This window comes from Dermacentor silvarum, chromosome 1 (assembly GCF_013339745.2).
Source record: "Dermacentor silvarum isolate Dsil-2018 chromosome 1, BIME_Dsil_1.4, whole genome shotgun sequence".
Lineage (NCBI taxonomy): Eukaryota > Metazoa > Arthropoda > Arachnida > Ixodida > Ixodidae > Dermacentor > Dermacentor silvarum.
The window spans coordinates 230706679-230723559 of record NC_051154.1 but is presented as its reverse complement, the minus strand read 5'-3'; the positions used below and the strand labels follow the sequence as shown (position 1 = coordinate 230723559).

At 52.8% G+C, this 16881-nt stretch overlaps 1 protein-coding gene across 11 annotated transcripts in view; it reads right to left on the bottom strand.

The window, feature by feature from the left end:
• LOC119437638 (protein spitz-like) overlaps nucleotides 1-16881 on the bottom strand; it is a 190847-nt gene that overhangs the window by 150294 nt on the left and 23672 nt on the right. For 3 of the 11 annotated variants that reach the window (XM_049660083.1, XM_049660084.1, XM_049660085.1), the window contains exon 3: nucleotides 15703-15903. The exons of 4 other annotated variants lie outside the window; for them this stretch is intronic. In XM_049660083.1, the coding sequence (XP_049516040.1) occupies nucleotides 15703-15903 (201 nt within the window). Of the gene's footprint in view, nucleotides 1-15698; nucleotides 15904-16881 lie in introns of those variants that run through there. 4 more of the 11 variants (XM_049660080.1, XM_049660081.1, XM_049660082.1 and 1 more) reach the window with 2 other exon arrangements.

Here is a 16881-nt window from a genome sequence, read left to right as displayed (position 1 = left end):
TTTCACGTTCGTAACGTACCGGTCTGTAATAAGAAGTGAACTGAAAAGCGACCGTGTCCCTAAACTGCCTTCGGGTCTCAGGATAATATACTCGATAGCACTGTATAGTGGACGTTGCGCTTTTCCAGCAACTCCTCTTTGCAGGAATCGCCGAACAGCGTTAATGAAGCGCGCTGTCTCTTCGGTATAGAGGGGCGGCGCCGTGTCCCACTTGGTGCAGTACACTATAGAAGGTCATCAAGCCGAGGCCCGCTAGCCTCTAGAGGCCGCCTCAAATAAAAGCAAGGCATGAGCGGTCGTGCGGTAATTTCACGGGGAGTCACAATCCGGTCAAACAACACGCTACACACGGTCGCGAGTGTCTCTCGGCCAGGCGCATCTGCGCTAATGACACAGCTGAAACACACTGTTTCGGAGCCGTCCGTCACCGACCATCACACCGCGTTCAACTGCCTCCTGTGTGCCCAAATCCACCAAACCCATTGCCCACCTATTTCTATCTTTCTTTCCCCGTTCTTTGCCTCGAGCGAGAATTTCTGCCTCCATCGAAGACTGGCCATTCCTGCCAATTTGTTGCACGGACGATCACTATACCATGCCTCATACGGCCGCAGCAGCAGCCGGATCTCTGCGCAGAGGTAAGAGGTGGAGGGCGAGGCGTGCACACTTCCGTCTGCGCCGCCAACGCGTCGCGTCGCCGCGACTCACTGCGCGTGAGGACGCAAATAGATGACCCGGCGCTTGTGTATAGCCCCCTCCGTACTTGCCTAAAGCGCCCAAGCGGATCAAAGAAATCGACGTCTGGCCGTACACCAGACACAGCGGGTATCAGTCAAGGCTGTTCGTGCTTCTGTCAAGCCTGCGCGATTGCCTGCACACAGGCACATCGGCGCACGGTAAGTTGTACCACGATGCGCAAACCCATGATGACATGCGCGGGTGAGGATAGCGTTGTCTTTATATTACGCACCGCACTTCCTGTATGCCCACGATATAGAACCACGAGAACGACGTTTATTTCACCCTGCTCCTCTCTCTGAAAGTTTCTATAGCTTTCATACGCAGAAAAGGTCGTGTCTTGGTTATATACATTCGTGACTGATGCGTCGCGCGCCGCAATATGGCTCAGTTGCTGGGTTGTTGGTGTGACTATGCCCTTACCTCGTTCGCATTACATTTTTTTTTTTTCTCCCCGTCGTGTGACGATAAACGTCCATCCGCAAGTTCTTACGGCCAACACGCACTGGTTGAAGTTCTGAAAGTTGTATCCAGCAGCGGGCATCGAACGAGCGACATCTAATGCCAGGGGCGTAGCCTGGAGCGTGGGGGTGGGTACACCTGGCACGAACCCCCACCCCCTCCTTAAAAAAAAAAAAAAAAAATGTCCTGGCTACGCTATTGTCTAACGCCGCCTCTGCGCTGCGCAAATCACAACAGCACTCTAGCAGCACTCAGCGCGCGAAGAATGGTGAACCTTCGTTTCCAGTCGAGTTTCCCAGAAACCACGACGTCGCAATAAACGAGGAAGCCGATCACTTCGCCGCCGCGGAGCATGCTGTACCATCGAGGTCCAGCTGGTATCACCTCGATGGTGTAGCCCACCAGCCGGACGTCACTTCCCCTCGGCCAATCAGCAGGCACGATCGCCAGCAAGCAGCCACCTTGCTCAAGGTGCGCATCGACTGTGTGCACCGCGTAGCACACAGTGCACCGCGTAGCACACACGACAGTGAAGCAGCCGCTCCATCATGCGCGGCTAGTGCCATTGCGCGCAGCCAGCTCTTCTCTTTCCAGGTCCTCCCTCCGACCTCGAACTCACGCTGCTCTTTTCCTGAGGGCAGGCAAAGCGCGGAGTCGCGAGAAAGGGATAGCGCTGCCCTGCGGAGAAACACCTGTAGGACACGCGCATCACAACATTGGGTGGTTGATCGCCCAGCATGCGTCGGCGCTAAAGCCATTTGCACATATATTAAGTAACGTTGCATCTATTGCAATGACTATGTTTTCCTCGCGCTTGTGTAACAACCTTCTATCTTTTCTTTCTCTTCTTGCTTTCCATTGCCGCGCAACAGTTCAGACGTCCATTGACAGCTGAGACCGTTACGAGTCGTGGTATACGCGAAAAAACGTGGCACGCGAAACGCCGCACAAAGTATACAGCGAGAGGTGATCCCAAACTATCTGGTAGGATGCCTTAAAGTGATTAAATTCAGGGGCTTTACGTGCCAAAACCCCCATCTGATTATGATGCACGCCGTAGTGGGGGACTCCGGATTAATTTCGACCACCTGGGGTTCCTTAACGCGCACCCAATTCACGGTATACACGGGCGTTTTTGCATTTCGCCCCCGTCGAAATGCGGCCGCCTCGGCCGGGATCTGATACCACGACCTCGTGCTTCGCAGCGCAACGCCAAAGCCTCCTAAGCAACCATGGCGGGTCCAGGATGCCTTGCCAAGCTGACGTGCACAACCGGCAAAAAAAAAAAAAAAATGCATGGCTCTGCCGGAGACCCCGAAAGCGCGCTTCCTAAGAGTCACTACGCTTCCTGCAACACCACCGCATCTTGGCGACGGCGCGCCCAGAAACGTGAGCCTGCGGATTCTTACGAATACGCCGACGCACGAGCCCTGACGCCACTCTCAGTCCAGAATATCGGGAGGCAAAGACCCGAGGGAATGCTAGACGCGCTGTTGCCGCGGGAGCTACAATTACATTTGCCCCGAGGTAAAAAGAAAAACAATGAGCCACCGCGTTCGAGGGCGATTTTTTACCCCGACCGCACCGAGCAGCAGTGGAAGCAGCGAGAGGACATGCGCCCAGCGGCGGCCAGACGTATAGAGCGAGCAAGAGTCGCTGCTGCCACCCTGCTGTTCTCCAACACACAGATTGACGGGGCCGCCCGTCTGTCTGTCTGTGTTTGCCGCGCCGGCAGACAGACAAGTCACCTGGAAGGAAGGGGGGAGGAGGGGGGGGGGCACCTTACGCGCTAGGAATTCGGAAGTCTGGAGTCGCCTTTCCCCGGCGGACCGCAGACCCTCTCTATTTGCAGCAGCGACGGACGCCAGACGCCGAACTGCGCTGCGCCACACAGACGAAAAAAACCGCAGACGGAGAAGAAACTGGAGGAGAGGAGCGAGAAAGAAAAATAGAGAAGCGCCGCCGCCGTCGCGACGACAAAAACCACAAAAAGCCGGCGTCGTCGTCCGTCGCGCCAGGCCATCGTGCTGCCCACACGCCTTTCCATACATACACACGCAAGCACGCCGCCGCCGCCTGCGCGTCGTCGCGCCGGGAACCGTGGGAATGTTGTTTCTCCGACGCCCCCGCCGGGTCTGCGCGGAGAAACGGGATCTTATACCGCTCATTCCATCGGGACGCCGACAGACGATGGGAGCGAAGACGACGACAAACAAGCAGCGCAGCCAGCCTGTCCTCGTGTTTCGCCCGCCTGGTCGCGTTTTATTCGTTTCCCCTCTGTCCCAGACGGCTTTTGTCTGAAGGCGGCGTGCAGCACGCGCAGCTCCCACGTTCGGCTGTCAACACGGACCAGGTTTTTCTCGTTGCGCCGCCGATCGAGTGGCACCAGCCAGCGGCGAGCTACAAACGAGGCAACGGCCAGCGAGCTCAAGCACACGTCTATTTTTTTTTTTTTCGCACGAGCACGTTGGAAGTGACCCACACGTTGTAGACGCACGGTAATTGGAGGATCCTCACATTAACGCGAGCGTATACCATTGAATGTAAGCTCGCTTCAAAACAAAAACCTCGACAATGTGGGCACCTTACCATCACGCATGCGCAGGATGAGTGGTGGAGAAAAGCGAAAAATGACTTGTACCTTCTTCATCTGCGTTTATTTTCTTCGTTCTTTGTGTGTGTGTGTGTGTGTGGGGGGGGGGGGGGGGGGCTATTGTATTTTTAACCCAATGCCTCACAGCTCGCGGAACCACCGACAGAGCCCCGGAAGCCGAGGATCAACGACGGCGTTCTCTGATATCGATGCAGGCCGACACACTCATTAGCAAACTGATGCACGTCTTTTCGTAATAAGATGCGCTTAATTAAACAGAACTAGTGGGCAACCTTCATTTCCTGCTGGAAGCCTTCGCGTGAATGCGAATGCTGCGATGGACCAATTCGCACACTGTATCAGCCGCGGCTGTCCCATAACTACTATTTGCTTTCGGTCGAAGCGCGTCACCCGCGTAAATACCACCTGTAAAACAAATCCCGTGTTTCAGCAGCTCTACATTATTACGGATCCGTAGAATAAAGTTGCTTTATTCGAGGGTCCACAGAATCAGCCCGGTGTGTAGTCTCTTGCCGCACTTCACAAACAAAGGCCCAGAACTCGCGCTATCGCTGGTCAACAGCCATCCACTGAAGTACATACACTGCGACTGAAATGAAAAAAAAAATTCATTACACAGATGTCGCGCCCGCTCATTACCGACCCACGTTTTACGTCCAACAATCTCGTCATTGCTGCAGTCGGGAGTCACATGCGCTGTGAAAACTCGACTTCCGCAGCATTAAATAGAAACTCGAGCGAAACGCGACGCAAGTCGGATGGTTTATTACGTCATTTCGCATATTTAGCATGTACGCTTCCAGCAACATTTAAGTGGTCGCTTTTCGAATCAGCCAGGCAACGCGAGGTTCTGCAGGTCGACAACTAGAAGGCCAATATGTTTCTGACGTTCCGGAAAAAACAACAGCGCTTATTCAACGACCCAGAGCCACAGCAGCGGCGGTAATTGCAGATTCTCAATTCAACGTAACTAGCTATTGGCTTTATAAGCCCCTAAAATGCTTCGTCTGCCCTCGAACACGAAACCGTGTTCAAGTGGCTCCGGATGACCGTCGGCGATTGCGCCGCTTTCGTTGGGAAAGCTCGACCGATCACGCGCCGATTGGCTGCAAAAATCACCTCCTCCCCCCATGCCGCCGCCCTCCATCGGGGAACTGCGGCAGACGACGACAGCGAACGCGTGCCAGAGAAAGCGACTGACAAACCCGGGTCCGCCGATCCGCGCATTGGATTCAGCTGCACCAGGGGCGCACGCTAGTGAAACCCGACACCGGCCACGCGAGCGGCGCGCGCGTGCTACGCACAGCATGGCCGGCCCTACATGCGCTCGACCGATTCCAGGCGCCTCTCGCACGAGGGGAGATGGGGGCGAAACGACCAGCAAAAAAGAAAAACCCACGCGACGGCGTGCGCGCACTCGCCCAAGAACCACGGCGGTGGAGACGACAAACCGATGGCGACCAGAGAGACGGCAATCAACCGCAAAAGCGCACGACAAACGCACACACGGAGCCCAGGCGCGCGAGAGTAGTAGCAGGCGGGCGGCGGCGAAAGTGGAGGAAGAAAGGGCGCACGACGGCGGCAAGGTGAACCCAGAAGAATCGAGACAAACAGAGGAACAGAGACGCGCCATCATCCGGTCTCCTCTGCCGCGCCGGCGCGCGAGGTCGAGTAGACGACGACGCACACTTTATAGACTGCCACCCCTCCCCAAACCGCCCCCCCTGCCAACGCCACCCCCGCGCTTCATCGCGTGCACGTGCTGGTCCCGCGCGCGCTCAGCCAGCCAGCTAGCTGGATGCATCCGCGCCACACGCACAAAGACCCGATATATACCTCCGCGGACGCTCGCAAATCACCCGGTGCGGGCTCTCCGGGAGGATGGAGGGGGAGGAAACAGAGAAAGGCCTCAAAACGAGAAACAGACGGCACGCGCACACCGAGGAGCAGAACGCATCGAAACGCAGATAGAGGGAGAGGGAGCCCGCTGTAGGCACACACAGTGAGAGAGAGAGCATTTCCGAAGTGTGTTCAACGAGAACTAAAGACAAGTCCCGCTCGGTGGAGACGGCAGAGGGAATCAAAAACACACCAGCAGCGCAGGAGGATCCGAACGCCAGGTGACGGCGGCGACGTGGAGGGAAGGCGAGAAAAGTAAGCAGATAGAAGCGCGCGCATCGCAGCAGCCGCGTTACCTACCCCCCTCCTCCTCTTGGAGACGGTCGGAGAGAGGCGGCCTCTCTCGCCCTCCTTCCGAGGATTTTTCGCTCTTTTTCGGAAAGCGCGCAAGACTGGCGACAAGGAAAAAGGTAAAGAAATGGGAGCAGGCAGAGCGAGATGGCCGCGCAGCCTTACGGGAGCCCGAGACCGGCGAGCGCTGCACAACAGGAGCAGCGAGCGAGCCTTCGGAGAGGGCACAAAAAAAAGTAAACCGTCGCAAAGCTGCGCCTCCCTCAAAGCGGGGACCCCACCACACACACCAAAAACCCACCAGATGCAAACGCCCCTCCCCCCGTCCCCGCTAACCATACTTTATATCAGAAAGACCTGAGTAAAGCCAGCGACGACGATGTGCCGTACAGTATTTGCACGCCGTCGGACGCTTATGTTTTTTCTGCTTTCTACAAAGCTGCCACACGCCCCAGAACTCCCCCTCTCGCGCCGCGTCCCTAGCCCCGGCTTTCGTTCTGCTTTCTTTTATTCGATTCTTCCCGCACCGCGGCGAGCCCTAGGCTAAAGGCGAGCAAGGGGAGAATCGACGCGGGGTCTGCGCCCGGCCTTGGCCTCATCCTCCTTTCTCCTCGAAGGAGGAAGGGAGCAGCGCGAAAATGGGCGAAAAACGCCTCTTTTCCGAAAAACGGGGAAGGGGAGGCCAGGGCGGATATTGAGAAGACGGCCTACGCTACAGGCGCCCACGGAGCCTCCTTCTCATCCTCTCGGGCCCTTTATCCATACGGCCTGAGACAGCCCCGCCGAACGGCGCTGCAGCCAACGAACGCCCCGGTCCATGCTATGCTCGCGGCTGGTGGTGGTACTTTGCTCTTCGACACGTGGCGGCAGCTGCAACAGAAGGCGCGCGCCGCCACGTCTCCGGAGAGAGGAGAAGACGCACCTTCCCGGGCCTCGTCGGACACAATATGCGCGCAGACCAGCGGCCCCCGCCTAGCTCTGCACCGTGTCCGCGCGATGAGCATTTGTATACTGCGTGCGCGGACAGGGCCGAAGTACACTGGAGCGAAGGCCAGAAGGCGAGCCCTAATCGCGACGCCCTGGGCCCACGTCTCGGATACCCGTTACTCGAAAAGATCCTTGTGCGACAGCGCCGACGTACTTGCTCAACGCGAAGAGGCACGCACGCCAGCTCGTATTCCGCGCAGCCAACCCTTGACCCGCGCGCTCGCTCCCCCCCCCCCCCCCCCCCCCCCCCCCGCCACGGCTGCTCCCCTTTTCCTCAGCGGCGGTCCTTTCACAACCATGCACTCCCTCTCCTCCCTTCTTGGCGGCAGAAGTGTGTCCCCGGCACATCAATCCTCGTTTTCGCCGAAAACGGCCTCAAAAACCGAACCCCGCGTCGTACGCACGGTGCACGCGCACAATGAGGAGGCCTCCTCTGCGCCATGATTAATATCGCACGCGTCCGATGGCGACCGCAAAGGATCCGAGAGCAAAGTAATGCGCGAGAAAAGCGCCCACAATGCGCGCACACCAAGAAGCAGAAAATGAAGAAACTTCAAAAAGAAACGAACATCGTCTGCTAACCAGAGCCGTGCGCAGCGGCCAAGTTTCGTACACACAGCTCGGCCTTCACCAACGACCCTGTGACAAATACGAAATGATCTGAATGCCAAGAAGACGTTGCGTTTGGATATAGTTGGTGATCTTCAGAATTTAACATTGGCTCGGAGCAGACACCCAAAAAATCGGGAGAGAGGCAACACCGGAGTGACTGTGCCGCGCCCAACCCGTTCGATTCTGACTTAGATGCTGCGGCATATGTCGCCTTGCGTCACTGCTACCACGGTGCGGTTCAAGAGTTCCCTAGTTGTACCCAATTCCCAATCAATGTTGCATAAAACCAGAAGCCGCATTTTACTCGGGGGCTTATACTCAGGTTCAACGGCCTTCAATGTTGCGGCACAGTAAGTTGTTAAATAATGCTCGGGTTTCATACACGCCAAAACACAATATGATTATGAGCCACGCCGTAGCGTGTAACCCGGGATATTTTAGACCCCCGGGGTTCTTTAACGTGCGCCTCCAAAGCTAAGCACACGGCCGTACGCGGCCGGGAATCGAACACGCGACCTCGTGCTTAGCAGAGCAACACCATAGCCGCTAAGCCACCTCGGCGGGTACAGTACACGTTGTCCGGTGACATGGGTGTGATATCAGCGCGAAACGTTTTCTGACCTTTGTCATTCACAATGTCCCTTGCGGCGACTTCAATGAGTTAAGCAAATCTTTCCCATGGCAAATTTTCACTCACACAGAAGTGAAAAGCTTCGAGCAAGCAGCCCCAGGAGCAACCGGATGCCGCATGTTCCCAATGGGCCTGGCACATCGAGCATATATTATATCGCTCCTTTTGGTGCTATACGAGCTCGAAGTTGCGTCTAATTAAATAAATAAATAAATAAATAAAAATAAAGCGCGCTCAACGCAAATAATTCTGCCTTCATTGCGCGCTACTTGCCCAGTCGTTATCGCATTCGAAACGACAGGCCAACTGGCTTTTAACAAAACGCAGGCGCAGTAGCAATATCTTCAGGCCAGAATGCACGAGAACGCGAATAGAGGAGTGAGAACGAAAAAAGTCCATTACACTTCACTAAATGAAGCCACGAAACTCGGTATATACTATACATCGTGCACATTGTGCACATATACATCGTGCACATATACATCGTTCGACATTAAACGACATTAAGCGCACATAAATGCGTTCAAAAGTAGATGTCAGCCACATCCCAGTCGACTCGACTTTACGGAAACGAGATCGAAAAAGTGACAGGGCGACAGATACCTGCAGAAATACTCCCGGGGCGGTATTCTGTAAGAGTCCGCCTGGTGGACATGTACATTTCGTCTGCTGTTGAAGTTCTGAGGGGCTGGGCTGGGGTGCGCTTCAGCAGGAGCCACGCGCCAGCCAATCAGCACTTCAGCAACAGACGAAATGGACATGTCCACCAGGTGGACTCTTACAGAATACATCTCCGGGATTCAGCACACACCCGCCGCGGTAGCTTAGTGGCTCTAGAAGCTGCGCTGACGCCGAGCACGAGGTCGCGTGTTCGACTCCCGACCGCGGCGGCCGCCTTTGATCGATGCAGACGAAATGCAAAAGCACTCGTGTACTTAGTTTTAGGTTGCACGTTAAAGAAACCCAGGTGGTCAAAATTAACCCGGAGCCCTCCACTACGGCGTGCCTCGTAACCATTAGATCGTGTGTTTTGGCACGTAAAAAAAAAAAACCCATACTTTATTATTCAACAGTTAGCACACAACAGTGGCAGCACAAGAGGCCACGGTGCGCCGCCGGTTTGCACAACTTCCAGAGCACAGAGGAGGCCCGTGGAGACTTCATTAAACAACAAAATCAGGATAAGGAGCAGCGGCGTCCGAGCCCCGACCTTTCCCTCTGCACTCCCTCTGTCGACCGTCTCCGCCTGCCCGCCTTGCCTTCCGGAAGCGAGACGTCACACACTCCTACGTACGCATGGTCGCGTGCGGGCAACACAGGCCGCGCACGCGCCGCTGACGAGCGCTGCACAGCAGCACGAGCCGGGGTCCCGACGGTAAGATTACCCGGGCGCCCACGCACACAAAAAAATATTAAATAAATAAAATAAAAAAAGGGGGGGGGGGCGGGGGTGAGGAGGACTGAAGAGCCAGAGCGCGCTTCAATGCACGCTTGGCAAACGCCTCGAGAAACCGGAGTAGGCTTTGCGGTGCAGTGCAGGGAAAGACAAGAGGGGGGGGGGGGATAAAGAAAGGGGGGTGCGCGCACGCACACACACACACCCACACACACACACACGCACAGTCCAACAGCGTCAGACTCGTGACGACCGGATGACGCACGACGGAAGGCCGTCGTCGGTCGACGCATCGGAAACGGGACGGGAGGACGGAACCCCGACCGAAAACCGGCCAAACATCGCAGGAAGCGTAAAATATGCGCGCGAGACCTGCATGGGTGACGCGGATTTCGGCATAAGTTGTCGCGCGCGGAAGGTAAAAAAGAAAGAAAATTAGCAGCAGCAGGCAGCAGCCGAGGCACACGAGCAAGGAGTCCCGGTTGTTCGTCTTCTTTCTCATCCGGACGAAGGAAACAGTGACGACGATGACTACATGCCCGGCCTATTTGGCTACAAAAACAGAGAGCCAAAAAAGGAGGCGCACATCGGCGCGAAACGTGGCACAGAATATGCGCCACGTCGTAGAGGCGCAGCGGTGTTCGCGAGAAATTCCTCCGTCCGGTTCTTATTTTTGCAGGCCTCGAGGCAGCAGCAAACGGCGCATGCAAATGACGCAAAGGGTGTAATGTTGGGCTTCACGTTCTTAATAAGGGAGCTTCTCGGTGAAAAAATCATTTTCGTGATGACGTGTACATAAAACACTGCCACGGGCGTCAAATGATTTACAGTGTTTTCTTTTTGTTCTTTCTCACAACAGAGAGGAAAGCGACAGAAGAAAACAATAGTCGGTCGTTTGCGAAGAGCGTCCTCCGCACAGAGCGTAACTTGATATTGTAGTAGACATTCGCAGCCACAAGTGCGAAAACGCATTCCTCCATCTGCAGCGAGATTGTTACCGCTTAACGCGCGCACGCACGCACAATACCAATAAGATGAGCAACAATAACATCAACGCCACCAAGAGTAAAAAAAAAAAAAAAAAAATTATGGGGTTTTACGTGCCAGAACCACGATCTGGTTATGAGGCACGCCGTAGTGGGAGACTCCGGAATAATTTGGACCACCTGGGGTTCTTTAACTTGCACCTAAATGTAAGTATACACGAGTGCTTTTGCATTTCGCCCCCATCGAAATGCGGCCGCTGTGGTCGGGATTCGATCCCGCGACCTCGTGCTCAGCAGCCCAACACCTCAGCCACTAAGCAACCACGCCGGGTCCACTTAACTTTGTGCTTCAATGCATAAGCGTTTTCCTCAAAAAGTTAACTTGAACGCCCATGCATTTCGACGGACACTTTGAAAATTAATATCTCGAAACTGGTTGACTCCTGAGAATTCGTTCCAAGTGGATTCGCCTTGCGAACTCGAGGGCTGTAATTCGCAGACTGAAAGATGTGCCGTAAAATAATTAAAGTTAATTAGCGTAATTATTTTATTTATTCAATTAGGCGTTTTTATTTCTCGTGGAAGTAATGGCCGCCTCATCCAGTAAGTTTAGATCAAGGAATTGTGCTAATGTAACACACGCACTATTCGATCATGTAGCGAGACGCGCAGGCTTCAAAGCGGCGTGCTAATAAGGCCGCGCCACACCTGCTCCGGACGGGAAGTAGACTAAAAATGGTTTTAGGCGCAAAAAATAGACACGGACAACAGAATAAACGTTTGCAACGCTGCCGACATGAGCATGCCGGAGTTCTTTACCGGCTGAATTGCGAGGATTATTAACAAGCACTCTAATTCATCATGCGTTCAAGTATCGGCACTATAGTAGGACAAAATTACAAAAAAAAAAAAAAACAGCAGTTGGCAACAAAGGCACACGGACCGCGCGGGGTTGTGTTACTCCGCGAGCCAATCACAGAAGCAAAATCGGCGTCATGCGACGTTCTCAAAATGGCATCGTACTTGATACGACTGTACCTTTACTTGTATGTTCCACTATAATAGATGAGTGAAAACGTACAAAATTACGCGTTTGTAATTTTATTTTTGTCGTTACCGCCTTATTTAGGTAACGGGGAAAGATTGAAGTACGAACTATTTGCAGCCCCGCGGAGGAACAGTCGCTGGCGGTTATGAGGGCGTGGGCGGGGCTTCACTGCAGGCTTAAGTTGTATCCGACTATACACACATAACGCGGACCGAAAGACTCATATAATGACCGGAAGAGTGCTTGCGGGAGGGGCGCGCAATGAAGTGCAGCCTTGAATCAACAAGGCTTAAGCTTAAATCCGTAACAGCTTAAAGGAGGCAGTATTGAAGAAAAGCAATCGCTTCGCATACAGCTGAAACATCGGAAGTCGATCTACATACAGTAGAGGACCAAAATGTATTTTTTTTCCATTTTCGGTCTACGGAGCTAAACTGATCAGAAAGCTGCCTTACGCCAGGCCGCTAGCCTCGAACAATGATTAGCCTATCGAACACTCACCGCCACATTATTCGCGCAGCGTAGCCTACCCATCATACACCCGACTTGCATATTTCAAGAGCGCCGTGACAGGAGAGCTGTGTACATTAACCAGTATGTCTGTAAATACACGCCCGCTAGTGAGAGAAAGTTTAATGATAACTGGAGAGGCTAGCCGAGCGAAATACACTTTCCCATGCTACGTAATTAATATAAGGAATGAAAGGAAGACACACGCACACACATGCACTCGCGCATAAATTCACAATGTAGGCAACAGTGAACACTATGAATTGAGCTACAGTGGAAAAATGGAGCTATATGGCACCGGCAATAAACAAAATGTTTTGAATTTCTGTCACCCTGGCAGCAGCAGTTCACGCAGAAAACAGCAAAGGGTGACTTTGAAACGTTGGTAATGATTTCCATAAAAAAACACCAACGTCATATAACTTTGTACACTGCTGTATGTCTGGCATGGGGACGACTGGTCCAGGCACAGGTTGCTGCCTATTTGTGTCGATAACGTCGCCACACAAAGAACTGCCGGGCGTCGTGTTGCAAAATGAGAGCAGCAGCAGCAGAGAGACAGATAGAGAGAGAAGAAGGGGGAGGGGTAGCGCGGTAGTGAAAACGAACATACCCGCCGAGAGCAGTCTTTGTGTATATATATTTTTCTCTTTCTTTTTTTTTTTCTTTGCGCTGCCTAATACTTTTGTTTCGTCTTTCGCGCCTAGCTTAGCTTTTAGGCCTCTGAATGTCGCCGCAGCGTCCCGATTTAAGCCACCTTCATTCGAATTCCTTCCCACTCGCAAGTCTTCCACACGTAAGACCGACTTCGGTCTATACTGCAACCGGCACAGACAGCGAAAACAGCGCGGTCGGAAACCCGAGTGAGACAGGCGCCACATACCCTGCTCGCCGTTCCTTCCGCATTACTTGAACACACTTCAAGAATTTGGAGGCCTCGCTGCCAGGATGCGCACTGACACCCGGAAACGATTGCTCGTTGTGGCAATACGCCGGCGCGCAAAGCTGGCATCGCTCTGCGACACGGCCGCGCGCGCGTTCTGCCGACTCCTCGCAAGCGCGAAAGTTAAAACGCACGCGCAAGCCGCGCCGTCGCGAGGACTGGGCGGCCATGAAAGCGTCGCAAACGAGCATTTACGGTACCCAAGGATGGCACCGCACTGCTTAACAATGGTGCTGGACGAGACGAGCTGACGCGCCGTGGCGTGCACAGTCGGTCGGTGGCGATTTCTCGCACAGTCCATCCTATAGCAGAGAACACGACGAGCATGGCGTGCGTGCCAAGAAGGTTGCACGACCGCTCCTTTCCTACCTAATCGGATAGACAAGTTCACACTGACGTCATCCTAGCCGCCATGTTGGAGGACCAGCCCTACGGTCATACTAGGAAGCTGCGCCCGTGACGTCTCGTGCAAGCTACCTATATAGCTTTCCGATGCGAGTAGGGTTCCAAACAAGTTATCAAGGACGTTTGTTCAGGAAAACTTTGGCTGCCTTCCGAACTTTTAAAGGTAAAGCACAGAAATTCTCTTCGTATTCTTTCTGATCAGGTTCGAGCTGAGCACAATTATGGCATTAGGTCGAAACTTGGCAGTGCGACAGCGACGACTACACTGTCGGGCGCTCGAGCACGCAAGCACCGGCTTGCATGTGCGCTGCAGCTTTCGTTGGATGGATGGACCGGTCGGTGGTGTACGTGGCAACCGCAGCCGCCTAGTTAAATGTGTATATATATATATACTAGACCCCCCCCCCCTCCCTATGTGGCTTAGTTAAACTAACGCAGGACACAGCAGAGAAGCACAACAAAAGCGCTACCTCACAGCTGAGACAGAAAGCGCGAGAAGATCGTCCTGCCGGCGTTACTCCGCGCGCGAAGAGGGATCGGGGACAGACGAAGGGAGACAAGTGATCTTGAAAAGTAGACATTAGGAAAAACGGGAATATATTGCCCAGCTTGCCCATTAACCACAACTAAACTCATTAAACATGCTTTTCTGCTGGGCCCCACATCTTTGAAATTGCGTTCTAGGGTATTACGTCCCAAAACCAATATCCGATTATAAGGCGCGCCGTAGCGGGGAGATTACGAATCGAGTTTGACCCCCTAAGGGTTCCTTGACGTGCACCCAATGTATGGTACACGAGCGTTCTTGAATTCAACCCAGTGGGCTTAAGAATGCAGCCGCCGCGGCCGGGTTCGAACCCGCGACCTCGTGCTCAGCAGCGCAACGCCATAGCCACTGGGCAGGTCATACCTGTTTGTCGCCATTACGAAGTGTGCTGCGTTTCTCAGTCCGTTCGCAGATTAACGGGTGCCCCCAAAACGCTGTCGCTACACTGCACAATAGTCTGTTATCACGGCGAGTCGTAGCCAAAATCGGAAGGTGTTGATTGATAATTGCGATAATTATTATTTCTTGCTGGTTGCGTGACTGGTTAGTCGCTTAACCGAATGAGCAAAGCATTTTTCGCACAGTTGTCGGCAGTCAGTTCCCGTGCTCAAGTAAATTACTGCAGGGCCGCTGTAGAAAATTCGTGCTAGTTGCCGTTGTTTTTCAGCTGCACAGAAGCGTAACTGTACAAGGTACAGAGACTGGGGGAAGAACTTCATAGCATCGATGAGTACAGACAATGTACATTCGATTATTATTTTTTTTTTTTTTTGCTTTAAATGAAGGTCCGGGACCCTCTCTCTAAACCCCAGAAAAATACCGTCTCAAGTCCTGCTCCCCCGTGACCACGTTTTGCGACATGACGTCCCGATATTGTAACCTAATGAGAAACAAAACCGAAACTGGTCGTAGAAAAGCAATTATTAAAAAATATATTTAGGGCGCTCTGAGGCTTGCTAGTATTCTTTCTAATGGTTAGAGGTTTTAAACCTTCATTTATCGCAAAAAAAAAAAAAAAGACTAGTCGAAAATAACATGCCAGTACTTCCTTACCTAAATATGAATCACTAAATTCGATGCTAGATATTTTACCCCGGCAACAAATGATTCAACCAGGCGGACGTCATACACTGATAATCACGAATAAATCATGGTTGAGCACGGTCAGTGCCCAACCGGCACGCATGCAATTAATACAGATCCTGACACTCGCACCGGTTTTGAGACATTCATCCCCAAACACTGCCACGTAATACGTCGGTGCTCTCCCAACGCAGCTTTGACCCGCCGAGCGTAAGGCAAAGTTTGCGGTTTAACTACACATGGAACACCAATGCATTTTTTAGCCGCAGGTCTCTGCTTCTATTACTTACTACTCAGCTCGAAAACCGGCGCCAAGCCTGCTACCGCAACGAAATGCGACCATCTCGCCATCTATGGGAAGCGCCGAATACCAGCACCCGTCCTCCGAGATCCAAACAGATTTCAGGAGCTACCATTAGGAGAGAGAGACAGTGCATCTCTCTCAGCGGTAAGCAGACTCGCTGCCTGGGGGCAACTTAGGGCAACTCGCAGATAGCTCCGCAGAGTGCGAGAAAAAGAGAGAGAGAGAGAGTAAAGAAAGAAAACGCACGTCGTCCCCGCAGGCATGTCCGGCGGCGAATGGACGGGACGCGCGGCACGCCGCCGCGGAGAACGCAGTCCGTTCCGCTCGTTGGTGTGCATGCAGTGCGTATGGGCAGGGACCACCCAGACTGGGGGGCGCTGTGAGGAAACAGGCGGACGCCACATCCGCATGCGCCGAACACACGGTGCCGATGCGCGGTGTCCGTCACTGTTTCGATGAAAGAAAAATCAACACTGCAGGATCCTCTATACTCTGTTTCATACATCGCGTGCAACGCTGAAGCTGCGTTCGCGCCAAAAATAGTTCGGTGTTATTTTGCCAGCAATTACGCGAAACTGATTTTATCTAGGCTAAGCATTAAATAGAAAAAAACAATATGAAATAGAACAAAGCCCTTTGTTTTCGGGGTTGGAGAAGAGCTCAAGGCTTCAGCGGCACAAGTGTCATCTGTGAGAAAAAAAAATAAAAAAATGCTGCCAGTGGTCAAAGTTTAGTTTTTCCATCAGGTGGAGGCCATCGCAAGTGATGACGCTGAAAATCAATGATAGTCATTGCCAATGGCGTCAAGTGGCAGAATTAACAGTTCGACCTTATGTGCACAAGGATATTAGGTACCAGACCTAGGCGACGGATTCGCTGTCTCTCACATAACCTGCATGACAAAAGACTAGCTAGCTGTGAATTCCTACGGAATGTCACCCTCAATGTGGCATCCGATGTCCTAAGATATAAACCTTCTCCACTACTATGTGTGAAGGTGAGTTGTCAATCAGAGGGAAATGGCTGCTATTATGTAAGCGAGCAGGGGCCAACGTCAACAAGCACCATTTGATCTGAGCATGCAGTAACTTTCAAAGTGCATTCAGTCAGTTATTGATGCTGAATCTGGTTTTATTGGACAGCCTTAGAATCTAAGACAGATGAAATAAACAATAGGGAAGAAAATATGGAGCAAACAGCATAATTAAATCTGTCTAAAATATTGTCACTTCTTAATATGTTATGACATCATGCTGTTATTATTATTACTGATTATTATGCCATAACAAGATGCAACCGGCACTGACAACAGGAAAATACGACAGGGATGACATGGAACTATCAGCTGGCAATTATAGCAGGCACAAGAAGCTACAGGTACGATAACACAATTAGGATAAGAAAGCACAATGCTACATGAAGTTC